At 37.3% G+C, this 13,830-nt stretch overlaps 2 protein-coding genes across 5 annotated transcripts in view; both read right to left on the minus strand.

Annotated features, from left to right (window-relative positions):
• The window catches only part of rsu1 (Ras suppressor protein 1), an 80,960-nt gene extending 74,595 nt beyond the window's left edge, over window positions 1–6,365 (minus strand). Inside the window, exons 1-3 of one of the 4 annotated variants that reach the window (XM_088643350.1) lie at window positions 6,226–6,365; window positions 4,490–4,601; window positions 3,694–3,744 (exon numbers count right to left, since the gene is read on the minus strand). In XM_088643350.1, the coding sequence (XP_088499476.1) occupies window positions 3,694–3,744; window positions 4,490–4,601; window positions 6,226–6,243 (181 nt within the window). In that variant the 5' untranslated portion in view covers window positions 6,244–6,365. Of the gene's footprint in view, window positions 1–3,693; window positions 3,745–4,489; window positions 4,602–4,757; window positions 5,112–5,628; window positions 5,651–6,225 lie in introns of those variants that run through there. The other 3 variants (XM_088643353.1, XM_088643352.1, XM_088643351.1) reach the window with 3 other exon arrangements.
• A 2,915-nt stretch (window positions 6,366–9,280) lies between these two features.
• Window positions 9,281–13,830, minus strand: part of cubn (cubilin (intrinsic factor-cobalamin receptor)) — a 128,812-nt gene continuing 124,262 nt past the window's right edge. The window contains exon 67 of the mRNA XM_088643354.1: window positions 9,281–9,640. Coding sequence (XP_088499480.1) covers window positions 9,533–9,640 — 108 coding nt within the window. The 3' untranslated portion in view covers window positions 9,281–9,532. The remainder of the gene's footprint in view (window positions 9,641–13,830) is intronic.

A 13,830-nucleotide genomic window follows, 5' to 3' on the forward strand; every position in this document is an offset into this window, starting at 1 on the left:
GATTACCTTAAGTGTTTTTGTCCTATATACAGGTATAATATTATTGCTATTATCTATACTATGAACTTGCAACAGTATTTTTTATTGGTTTATTTCTTGGTTTACTTCACCAAGACCGCTACACTTTTGCTGTCTAGTACTACTAGAAATCACTTTAATGCTAGTAGAACTACCAATTTGGCTCAAAGGTCTCTTTAGGATGAAGTATAAGTTGGTGAAAGGGTCAGTGATTACATCAATGCCTATCACATTGGTGCACCAGTGCACCAGATGCAGAGAAAATTATGAGACTGATATAATCGAGGTTTAAGAATCCTCTCCAATGAGTAAACAAAATGTTGCTCATACCACTCCTGAAACAGATCAGAAAAGGTTTCGAGTATTAATCCTTAGTCAAAACATCACATCTTTTCAGACTAACCATACTTGAAAACCATATACTCACTTTTTAATGTTTTTGCTTTATTATCACAAATACATAGAAAGCCTTTCTACACATGTGTATAAATATATGTTCCAATATATCAGGTTTTACTCAAATGAAGAATTCATTTTCTGAACATTGATTACTAATAATTTATCCTCATATCACTACACTAGCCCTATTGACCTATTGCTAACATAATACTGCCCCATCACAAAATCGGTTAATCTTCTACGAGGAATTCTTAAAATGCTGATAGCATTCAAGTACAGTAAATGCAGGTACTTGGATTAAGAAATGGTTAATAGAAAACAGTCTAGATGAGAGACAGATGCTCTATTTAGGATTAATCAGTAGAGCTCCACAGGCTTTTGTATTAGAACCACTGGTCTTCCAGATTTAAATTAATAATTTAGATTCTTATATACAGTGCCTTGCAAAAGAATTCCAACCCTTAACCAATTCTCTAATTTTACTGAATTACAAATCCTACATTTAAATTTAGTTCTCTGTGATATTTTTATTTCTAAGCACTGAAACTCAAAATTATTTTAATGTGACTGTTTTATGTTAGAAAATATTTTTATGAAAAATAAACTGAAATATGCTGTTTGCATAAGTATTCAAACACCACATTTTAATATTTTGTAGAGCCACCTTTTGCAGCAATAACAGTCTTTTGGGGTAAGTATGTACCTGCTTTGCACACTGTTCAGGGGTGATTCTAGCTTATTCTTCCAGGCAGATTTGCTCCAGGTTGTTCAGGTTAGTCAGATGACACTTGTGCACCACAGTTTTCAAATAGTGCCACAGATTCTCAATTGGATTGAGATCAGGGCTTTGACTAAGACATTGTAGGACATTCACCTTTTTGTTCTTAAGCTACTCCAATGTTACTTTGGCCTTGTGTTTGGGATCATTGTCCTGCTGAAAGATTAACTTTCTCCCAAGCGTCAATTTTTCAGCAGACTGAAACAGGTTCTCTTGCAGTATTTCCCTGTATTTTGCAGCATCCATTCTTCCTTCTATTTTAACAAGATGCCAAGTCCATGCTGATGAAAAGTAGCCCCACAGCATGATGCTACCACCACCATACTTCACTGTAAGTATGTTTTTTTTTAGGTGTGGGCAGTGTTAGATTTGCGCCACAGATATCACTTTTGGCCAAAAAGCTTGGTCTCATCTGACCACAAAATATTTTCCCACATCACAACCGGGTCACTTTTTGGCAAGCACCAGATGCGCTTTCAAATGTTTTTTTTGGAGTAATGGCTTTTGTGCCACCCTCCCATAAAAGCCAGTGTTATGCAGAGCTCTTAATGTGGTTGACTGGTGCACCGTTACTCCGCTCTCAGCTACTGAACTCTGTAGCTCCTTCAAAATGATCATTGCCACTCAGTGGCTTCTCTCACAAGTCTCCTTCTTGCTCGTGCAGAGAGTTTTGAGGGACAACCTTTTCTAGGCAGTGTCTGGGTGGTTTGATGTAGCTTCCACTTCCTGATAACTGAACCAACGGTGCCCACTGGGACATCCAAACACTTGGATACTGTTCTGTACCCTTTTCCTAATTTATGCATTTGTTTTACTTTATCTCCAACTTCTTTGGAATGTTCATGAGTCTTCATTTTCACAGCTGTCCTTCGGACTCAAAACATGAATAATGATCCCTTAACTGTGGGATTTTTATCCACAAACTGTGGCAGTTATTTTAATGATTTACAGATAGAGGCCAATAGTAGAGCAATTTTGTCCTCGTTAGGGCAGTTGTTTTTCACTTGTCTAAACTTAGAGTTTCCACAACACAGGGATTGAATATTTATGCAAACAGCATATTTCCGTTTTTTTATTTTTCTTAATAATATTTTCTAAGGTAAAACAATGTCACATTAAAAAAATAATTTTGAGTTTCAGTGCTAAATTTCAAATTAGGATTTGTAATTCAGTAAAATGAGAGAATTGTTTAAGGGTCTGAATACTTCTGCAAGGTACTGTATATGCTGACTAATACAGTCAAATTAGCAGATGATACAAAATAAGGATGATTAGCAAACATCACAGAAGCTGAAAGGAAATTTATAAGAAAATAGAATTTAAGATTGGGCAAACATATGACATTCGATATTTAATGCCCAAGTGCAGAGAGTTATATTCAGACAGAAAAATTAAACTGCAAATACAACACAGAAACGGCTGCGTTTGACAAAGCAAAAGATCTAGTTGTTTATGTTGAGACATTTATGCCCTCTAGACAATGTGGGAAAGCAACAAAGACAAGGAATATTAAGATGTATAGAAAAAACTAAAATCAAGGATGTTGTTAAAATGCTACATATGATAATTATAATTTTTCCATTGATAATCAATTTACATAGTATATTAATGTCCACACCTTAAAAAATGCATTGCTTATTATTACTATTATCCAGCAGCCATATCACCCTGCAACTCACAACTGGCAACCCACTGAAGCTAAGCAGGTGTGAGCCTGGTCAGTACCTGGATGGGAGACCTCCTGGGAAAAACTAAGGTTGCTGCTGGAAGAGGTGTTAGTGGGGCCAGCGGGGGGCGCTCACCCTGCGGTCCATGTGGGTCCTAATGCCCCAGTATAGTGATGGGGACACTATACTGTAAACAGGCGCCGTCCTTCGGATGAGACGTAAAACCGAGGTCCTGACTCTCTGTGGTCATTAAAAATCCCAGGGCGCTTCTCGAAAAGAGTAGGGGTGTAACCCCGGTGTCCTGGCCAAATTTCCAATTGGCCCTTACCAATCATGGCCTCCTAATAATCCCCCTCTATGAATTGGCTACATTACTCTGCTCTCCTCCCCACTGATAGCTGATGTGTGGTGAGCGTTCTGGCGCACTATGGCTGCCGTCGCATCATCCAGGTGGATGCTGCACATTGGTGGTGGTGGAGGGGAGTCCCCATTACCTGTAAAGCGCTTTGAGTGGAGTGTCCAGAAAAGCGCTATATAAGTGTAAGCAATTATTATTATTATTATTATCATTCTTCACATAATCTGTACTCAGTTGTAACCAGAACAAATTTATTTTATTATAAACCTACCTGTTTGTAAATGCCTGCAATGAGGCTTATTTTCAAATCATCTGATGAGACCTACAGCTGAGTTGTGTCATTATGGGATATTTTGTAATCATTAAACTACACCTCTAAGAACCATGTCTGATATGTTCCGGAATAAAACAACCAATAATTAAATGGCACATAAAACAAAACAATTTTTTTAATTAAGAAATAAAAAACTTACTTGTAAGTTTATTGTGACTGAGGACCAGCTGAGTGATGTTAGATAAGGTGACTGCAACACAAAAAGGCAAAGATTCCATCATAATCTACTATATTTCAAGAAACATTACCAAGTAGACAGTGATTTGATCTTTTTATATATAATCTGTGATCAAACAGCCAACTAGAACATTGGAAATATTTTAAGTATCATATTCTGTAGCTACACCTCCTGTAGCTACAGAATATCACCTTACAAAAAGAGAAAAACAGTGTCAGGTGGTATAAATACAGTATAATGTCATATTTGAACACTATATTACACTGTTAGTAAAACAAGATGCAAAGGTTCATTTGCAGAGTAGCATCATTAAATAAGAGTAAGTAAGATCACTTTATTAGCAATATACAATTTGTCTTTTTTTATACCCCAGCTTGCTCTCCATGAGACACATAGGCACACAGAGAGAGAGAAGCTTGGGTTCAGAATGCAGGGTCAGGCATTTATACAGGACCCCTGGAGCAGCTGGGGTTAAGGGCCTTGCTCAGGGGCCCAACGGAGTAGGATTCCTCTGCCAGCCACGGGATTTGAACCTGCAACCTTCCAGCCACAGGCGCAGATCCTTAGCCACAGTGCCACCACTCCGCCCTATTATTATAGCACAATGGTACACTGCTATGAACTTTTTAAAACTTATTTTGATTAATTAAACTTAAATTAAATAAACTGAAATTTCTTGCAAATGGGTCAGTCACATATTTCTAAAACATACAAGAACATTGGAGAAAGATGTTATTCTTTGCTTTATGATACTTACAGAGACCAGGGATGTCCAGCATATTGGAGACTCCTCTATCACACATATCTACTTCGGGCAAATTCTTTTCCCGACTTTCTTCCACAATTTTCTTTAAAGACTTCGACATCTTCTGCACGTAAATTAAAGCACTGTTAAACGAAAATACAGGTATATGAAGTGGATGAACAACTCTTAATGCACTGCTTGCAGACCGGATGCATTATAGTGCAGAGGTGCTGTGTTTAAACAATGTGAACACAAGTTAAATAAAAGTAATAACACTAACCTTGTTTCTCGGTTGTATCCAAATAAAAGAAGTAAATAAAATCGGAATTATATTACGTTCTCAAATATATATATATGTCTGAGCTAAAAATGTACGTTTACCAAACACAGAACAGAACCCTAACAGACGCACACCCAACCCAAACGGAAGTCAGTCTATGCGTTGTGAAATTGTCCACATTCCCTAAAAGGACACTTCCTCAGCCGGGCAGAGAGTCTGGAATGCCAAGGGATATGAATATTTTCTCTCATATGATCCAATCAGATTAATTTTGTCTGTATCCCATAGTAAATACAGTCGAAATGAGGAACTGCACCCAATCAGAAAATGTTTTTTTTTCAGCGTCTTTATAGACTGCTTCCATAAGAGGAAGTTGTAACAGCAATAGGTTCCGCAGTGAAACTGCGTAATGTAGGCTTAAGTGGGATGTGCTTTAAAATTATTGCAGTACTGTTTTTGCACTTTTATAGTATCGAGTGAAGTACTTCATTAAAACAACTGTTTGTAGTAAACGTTTCAAACCAGTTAAACATTCCTTAACCTTAGTGGAACCTACAGTTCATTTTTCTATTACGGACAGTAAACCTATGTATAGTAAAATCTTACTATTGAATATAGTAAAAGGGTATTTTCGTATTTTAATCATATTGCATAATAAACGTTAATTTTCTCCATGTAGCTACACTTATAAACTTACAACTTATAAACTTACAATATAAACTTCTTAATTGTAATATTAAACATTATTCAATAAACGATTACATTCTAACATAAAACCAAGGAGGTATTATAAATTTATCATTTTTAAACATCGTATTCATTTCCAGTACTCTGTAAAACGCACAGGTTTAGAAACCTCTTTTTTGCCTACCAAGTTATCACGGCCGCCCAGCGTATAATTCCATGCGAGATCAAGAGACAACCGCGAAGCATTTTCTTCCTTTCTTACAAATTATTTTATTTAAAGGAGACGTTTCTTTTCATTGGCGACGTACATAGTGCTGCATGCCTTTATAGTACAGCGGGTTTAAGAAAATTATTACAATTGGCTGTTTCATAGATATTTGTATGTTAAATGACAGTTAAGACTACTTTTAAAGTCGTGTAGTCCATCATAGCCAGTCCATCAGAGAGAGAGAGGGCACTCTGTCACGGGAGTTCACAATTCGAAATGTAACCAGACTTTTTACACCCTACTTTAAATGTAATCTTTTTTTATCCATATAGTTGTGCACACAACGTTAATACAGAATATTTGAAAAATCTTAAAGCAAATATAAAGCACGTGTTTACTAAAACTTCAATAAATGCCTTCACAGGTCGTTAAAAACAAACTGCTGGAAAGGCAGCAGAACCCCAAAAGCATGAGGACACTACCAGGTGTTTCTCTTTTTGTTTCTGGGGGCTCTCGTCACACTGTTGTTTTTCCAACAGTGCTGGTCTCTGTCAGCACAGCTCTCGACCTTACCTTCCATGGGAAGCACATTCTCCTCTTCTCTCACCTCGGTGCCCGGCTGTATAAGAGCACCCCGAAAACCCTCCAGGAATAATTCGATACTTTTCTCGAGCCAACAGTACCTATGGATGCAGAGCCAGCCTGAACTTTTATATTTTTTTAAGGTTTTAGTTAACTGGAAGGGCCCGATAGTTTGTTCTATATTTAGACCGATTATATTTGGCAGGAACAAATTCCACACAGGGTACTGAACTTCAGTTTTTGAAAGACAACCAATAATAAGAAATCGTTCCTGATGTTAAACTGTAAACTTTTTTTTAAATCAGAAACATTAGTAGATCGACACTATGTATATACTTGTACACTTTAATAATCAATTAAAAATAGAATTTTGGTACAAAGCCACTTTACTAGTAATGAAGCTACAGTATGGTGTATTGTTCATGAAAATATTGCACTGCTGAATCTTTTTTTGTAAAGCACTCAGTTTGAAAAAATGCACAAAAGAGCATATATAAACAGCAAAGTGCTTGTACTTTGTACTTTACAAACAGATATGTTCTTCAGTCATCCGAGAACATATTACTATTAAAAAAAAACATTGAATTTCCTCATAAACAATGTGATGTTTAAATTCAAATTCAACAGTGAATACAGAAGAAACAACAAGAATTGTTTCCCAGTGGATTATGTTTTCATGATGGAACACTGGTCACTGGGGACAATCCTCTTGTGATGACAGGATGATTTATGGCAGCTAGGATCTAAAGCTGTTAGTGCTTATTTAGTGATGTTGGTTCTTAAACAAAAATGTATATACTTAATTTTTATGGTTAACTAAATGGTAAGGTCATATATCACTTTTGAAAATGCAGGTCAGCTGTGATCCTGTTGTTCCACATTTCAGATGCAAAAGTTCAGGATACAAAACACAAGTAAAGAGAATTCCAGAGAGACATCAGATGCATAAAGCAATATGATTCAATAATTCAAAACTAGGCATACTGAAGGTATCTATAAAAACATTTGATGTATAAACACTTTTTCAAAAGCTTTATGGGAACATTGGTTTTTCAGCGATTAATAGTCCACACACAGAGCATACTGAAACAGCTGTAATTAAATCTTGCTTAGCTGTTTTCTTTGTTTATACTCAGGCTTTTGTAAGGAAACTAGAACAGTTCCTGGAAAAAATCCACATCGCAACTGTCCTGCTTTCAACAGAACATTGATGTGAGAACATTTTTAAAATGCTTTGTATTGCTTAAGGGTTCTTAGACCTTTGACAACTTGACAACATTACAATTTATTTTTCTCCTAATATGCAACATTTATCATAGTCTAACTGCAAAAGACAAAATATCAATCTATAATCCCATCATATGTAGTTCTAACTGTCACACCCTCTACAACTAGAGGGCGCTGCTTCTCTGTCCTGTTCCTACTTTCTCTGTGCTTGTTCTTCTGGTGTGTCTTGTTGTCTGGGGCTATACAGTATATTTCCGGGTCTCCCTTTCCTCCTTGCTTGGCATTGGGATCAGTTGGCGAGAGGCTCGCCTCAACAAGTCACCCCACATCCGCTACCTGACTCCGCGACCCTTTTTTTAATTTTTGTTTCCTGGTTTTTGGAAAAAAAAGTTATCCTGGTTCCAGGCTTTCATGCCCCTTGCTCTTCCTATCTGTTGTGAGTCATTTTTTTATGTGTCTGTTCTCCTGTTCCATCAGAGTTTATTTTTGTTGTGCATGCTTTTTTATGTGTTTTGTCTGTTTTTTTGTCTCACTCCTCCAGAGCCCCACCTGGCCCCCACTTCCTCTACTCAACAAAGGTTTACCCCGGAGGAGGGGGTAGCTCTCAGCCGTGGACTCCTGGAGGTTTCCTTTCAGTTAAATGAGGTTTTTCCTCTCCCCAGTGCTGTGCAGCTCATTTATTTTTTGGGTGTCAGGAGCTGCCCTGTCACACCCTCTACATTTAGAGAGCGCTCCTGCTCTGTCCTGTTCCTAGTTTCCCTGTGCTTTAATTGTTCTTCTGGTGTGTCTTAATGTCTAGGGCTATATATTTCCGGGTCTCCCTTTCCTCCTTGCTTGGCATTGGGATCGGATGTCGAGAGGCTCGCCTCAACAGGTCGCCCCACGTCTGCTACCTGAGGGCTTATGTCTCGTTCCAACTCCACCTGATACTTTGAGCCCGGAACTAACCCCCGTGTTTGCTCCGTTCCTGCCGCTTCGCATAGGGTCTTCTTGTCTTGCTGGTCTCTCTCCAAGGCTAGCCTCCGGCTTCCGTGACACTAACAGCATACTGTAGTTCTTGGTAGATACCAATATTGCTGATTAGGATTTATATATATATAAAACTTTCAGACCACCCTCAGGCATTTATGACAAAGAATGTGTTTGAGGTATTTTGCAGAGAAATAAGACACATTTGCAATGTTGCAGTTCGTTAGCATCTTACTTCAGTCGCTTTCTGTTGTGCAGAAATCTTGTCAAGATCTTGATAGATGCTGTCCGATTTCTTGTCAGGGAGCTATTAGAGGATGTCTTTTAAGTTTCTGGATTTGATAGCTATCTCACAGACAGGTTCTGACTGTGCTGCTGTCAGGAATTTAGCTGATGTGTGTGCAAGAAGAATACTAGTTTGTAAAATGAATATGCTGACCGTGTTTGAATGCCCTGGTAACAAACAAAATTAGCCATTCTGATAGAGACTTTATATATTTAAAAGGAGGGATACCAACAGACAAAACCTGAATTACAGAGCACAAAATCTAAATGCACTTAAATACTGTGGGCATGTTTTTTTCCATGTTAAGTAGATATATTTTTTATGTTGAATGTTTGGATTAACAAAATAGATTTAGGAACAGAAATGAAATAAAACACAAGAAATTGGTGCAATTGGTCTTTTCACATTGATTTCTTTATCTGGTGACACTAAACATAATTTTCATAGTTCTAAGTGGGTTAAAATGTAATCTAGTTGATGCAATACCCCCCGGAATGTTATTATGATTTAGTTTTAAAGATTGGCCATGGACAGTACCTGGAAAGTGTGCAATGTGCTCAGAAATATTTGTCCAAAGCCTTTATTTAAATAATTCATTTTTACATTACATTAAAATCACATAAAAGGAAGCAGCCTTTATTTATAAACAGAACTGTCAATACAATAATTTGAAATATTTAAAAAATGTTTTAGTAAATTCACATATATTTAACAACTGATACATGGATTTCATTGAAAGTCATTGAAGGATTCTTTTGGAGTAAGCAATTTAAGATGGTTGACATTACAACTGACTTATATTTGTCACTTCTTTCTTCAGCTTCTCCAGGTCAGTCTGAACCCAGAGGGCTGTGTTACATATTGAGAGTGGAACTGGATGAATACTTGGTGAGAGGAAGATGTGAATGGAGCAATGCTTGTTTCCTGTGGGACAAAACACAAAAGCTGCATTAATTATCTGCTCACATGTACAGTAATAATGTATTCATAGTTGTGACTCACACTGCTGTTATTGCACCAATGTACGTCTTTTAGTATATACGCAGGCCAGTCTGTCAGCAGTACATCTATTCCATTTTTGAAACTTGGGATAATTTGTGTGAAACACCATTGTGATACAACATAATTAATATTCCTGCAGACAAATGTTTCTGCTTTTTTCCTTGAGTAGAATTGCACTGTTACCGTTAAGCTAACATAATTGAAGCAAACTATCAAAACAAATGTATCAATCTATCCATGTACAATTATATAAAAATAAGTTTACATGTTTTGGTAAATCATTCCAAAACAATTTACTACAGTAATTCAATTGCTTTTGTTTCTGATATTTCTCATTGGCCTATACCAATCATGGCCTCCTTATAATTCCCATCTTAGAATTGGCTTTATCACTCTGTTCTCCTCCCCACTGATAGCTGGTGTGTGGTGAGTGTACTGTTACACTATAGCTGCCATTGCGTCACTAAGGTGGATTCTGCACACTGGTGGTGGTGGAGGGGAGTCCACTTTATCTGCACTTTGAGTGGAGTGTCCAGAAGAGCAATAAGTGTAAGGAATTATTATTATTATTATTATTATTATTATTATTATTATTATTATTATTACAGATTTAGATGTATCACAGTATAATATCACATTAAAAGTATAGAGAGGGGAAAGTACAAAGAAGAAGAGAGGGAAGAAAGAATAAGCTGTGAAGTAGGAGAGGAGAGACAAGAGTCCTGAGGAGAGGGGACTTGAAGCTTGCACCAGGCAAGAGCCCCCACTATATGATCATCCAAACCAAACCTGACTGGAGCTCAGTATTTGAACTTTACTAGAGAGAGCATGCTATGCTCTGTTTTTAGGAAACTTGGGTTTCCCGGGTAAAAGATACCTCGGTTGGAAACGTCTTTCCTGCTTAGGGTGCATTTTTTATGGATAGGAATATAGGGTCCCATTTATATTCTGGCATCCAGGGTCCAGAGAGAGAGATTTAACTGCAGATTGGATTTAGTTATGTATTTAGTTAGAAGGCTTATCTCTTTTGTGCCCTCTGTAAGCATAAATAGTTCAATGCTTAGCAGCAGTCTGTGGTTTTCTGGGTGACCAGAATGTTAGGCCTCTAGAATGCCTTGTTTCTGTACATAGTCTAACTTACGTGTTTTATGTTTTGTTATGTGAAATGCAGTTTGTGTTGTCATTGTAAAAAAATATTTGTTTATCCAAGTGTCCCTGGATTATTACTCCTCTCATCAAAGCTGTGCCAGAGAACAAAGAATCCACATGCCTGTAATTATACCAAGTGCTCTGGTATATTCTAGAGCCGGGGTTCTTAACCTGGGGGTCGCGACCCACATAGTCCCAGGGGAGTCGCACAAAAGGCAACAGAAACAGAATCAACCAAAGGTTGACACACACACTACGGCGGTAAATGGGACACATACGCTGGTTCAGGGTGGTTACTCATCAAAGGACAATAACAGAGGTAAACAATTAACTATTATATACACCTGCACGGTTAAGACTATTTAAATTAGCAGGGTGACTTAGTCGTCACTCTGCAAGCCCACAGACCATCTCCCGGCTACAACTCCCAGCCTGCTCTGCGGTGCGCCTGGTGAGGGCGCTACATTAATTTCTATCAGGTGGGCCACGATTGCATTTATATTTGTAGCACTTTTTTTGGTGCTAGGTAGTCGTGATTAGCCTAGCAATGGAGGGTTTTTTAATATGTAGCAGAGCAGCTAGCATTGATACCAGTGTCAAATGATACTGTGTCTAACCGTATTGGGTGTATGTGGAAGATATATATGTGGAAGAGCAGGTGATCACTAAGATAAAATCTAGTGTGTATTTTTCTTTACAACTTGATGAAACACTGATGTCTCCGGAGATGCACAAATGCTTGTTTACAACAGTGTTGTTGAAAGAGGGAGAAATTAATGAGGATTTTTTGTTCTGCCGTCCTCTTCCAGAGTGCACCACTGGCGATCAACTTTTCGTTTTGTTGGACACATATGTACGTGACCATGAAATTGACTGAACAAGTGTGTGAGAATCTGCTCAAACTGTGCACGAACTAAAACTGGCAATCACAGTGGGCTAGTCACGAAAGTACAGGCCGTTGCTCCATTCGCTTTGTGGACGCATTGTATGATTCATAGACAAGCACTTGCAGCTAAGAAAATGCCTCCCGAACTCAAACAAGTAATTGATGAAGCTGTTCGTACTGTAAATTCCATCAAGGCCAGTGAAACAAGTGCATGACCTTTAAAGGTTATTCTAAAAATTAAGCAAAGGAGGACCGGAGAGGCAGCCTTTTGCTACTACGCACCTAAACTGTGGAATAGTATTCCTAAAAGTATTAGGGAGGCTGGCTCTGTGGATATTTTTAAACGCCAGCTCACAACTTATTTTTTACTCTTGCTTTTACTTAATTTTTCAGTACTATTTGTATTGTTTGTGCATGGTTTTTTAAAATTTGTTATTGTTGCTTATTCTAACTTGCTTAAAGTGTTAACTTATTTTTTTGTAACAAGCTCTTTGAGGTGCTATATAAATAAAATTATTATTAAGTGAGTAGGCTTACAATTTATGCAACGTGACGATTTTTTAATCTCTGTGTGTGTGGAGGGGTCACGAAATTTTTTTAATCCCAAAAAAGTATTACACTCTCAAAATGGTTAAGAACCCCTGTTCTAGAGAAATCACTTGCAAGTTGGGGGTTATGAATAATTATTTCACTTATTGACTAAACTGCTTTCATTTTCATGATTTTCATTACTTTTGTAACCCCCATTTGTGACATTATTATTATTATTATTATTATTATTATTATTATTATTATCCAAAGGTAGCCACACATTCTACTAGCATGTGCCATTCATGGTATACTACCAGTTCATCAACACTGTTGATGTCCAGTGTTACCCAGCACAATGAGTTTAATTGTTATATCTGTTCAATAAAATGTCAGTGCACACTCTACAGCAGTTTGTGAATTTATTGCATTCCTAAGCTGTTGTTCTGTATGTTTCAATATTCCTGTCCTATGGCTTAACTCTCTCTTTGAAAGTGGTCAGGAATTACTACCACACTGCATGGTTACATTGAGGCATCTTGTGTGCTGAAAAGAGCACTGTGTCTGGTTCCAGGCAAAAGAGTAATTGTGGTAGAAAAAAATGTACTCAATCTGTCTTCATCATAATGATTAGAAGAATATTATTTTAGATTTTACAAATAAATTGTAGTTTTGCAAATTAATAAATGCTACAATAATCCATATAAATTGTGTCATTCATCACACAGCTAGATACTGTATTTGATAGATACTGAGAAATATCTATCCAAAATATATTTGAAAAACTCCTGTTGGGATCTGTTTGCTTTCTGTAAAAAGTTTTAAAATAATTTCAAAGGCATGAAGCTTAATGTTTAAATACAGAAGTATAAACTCAACAACCACAGCAGTCCTTTATACAATTCAATCACAAAAAGATAGTGTCTGAAATGTCATTTCATCGACAGATGGTGCATGTCACGATTGTCATCCCTCCTTTAGAGGGCGCTCCAACCCTTTTGTATTTTAGTTTCATTATTACGTTCACCTGGACTGTTTAGGATTTGTTCGCCTGCACCACACCCCCTGAACACCGGACCACAGCCTTCACACCTCCCTGTCTGTCATCCCGTCCTGATCCTACCGTCTTTCCCCCGGTGTTGTACTTCAGTCACTTCCAGATTATACAGTCTGCACAAGGTCCTAAACTACGCACTTCACAGGAGTCAGGACCGGCTCCCGTTACAGTCCACAGCATGAGTATTGTATTTAATAAACTATGTGACAGTAATATAATGGAATTAAAATAAATATTTTTATTTATAATGTGTAATAGGTTGCATATTCACTGAATATGTTGTTTAGGTACACAGTTTCACCTGTATCTGTGTTCTATTGTTCATAACAATGAAAGAAATGGCAAAGGTGATGAGGAGCTCATATTATTTGTATAGGCAGTGCAATACAATAGGCTTTCCAATAAAGGAAAGCTTAATAGGTAGATTACCAGCTGTGTTAAAAGGTGTTAGCAATCATGATTTCATTAATTAAAATGTGACATTAATTGTGA

This window comes from Lepisosteus platostomus, chromosome 8, assembly GCF_059453375.1.
Source record: "Lepisosteus platostomus isolate fLepPlt1 chromosome 8, fLepPlt1.hap1, whole genome shotgun sequence".
NCBI classification, from domain to species: domain Eukaryota; kingdom Metazoa; phylum Chordata; class Actinopteri; order Semionotiformes; family Lepisosteidae; genus Lepisosteus; species Lepisosteus platostomus.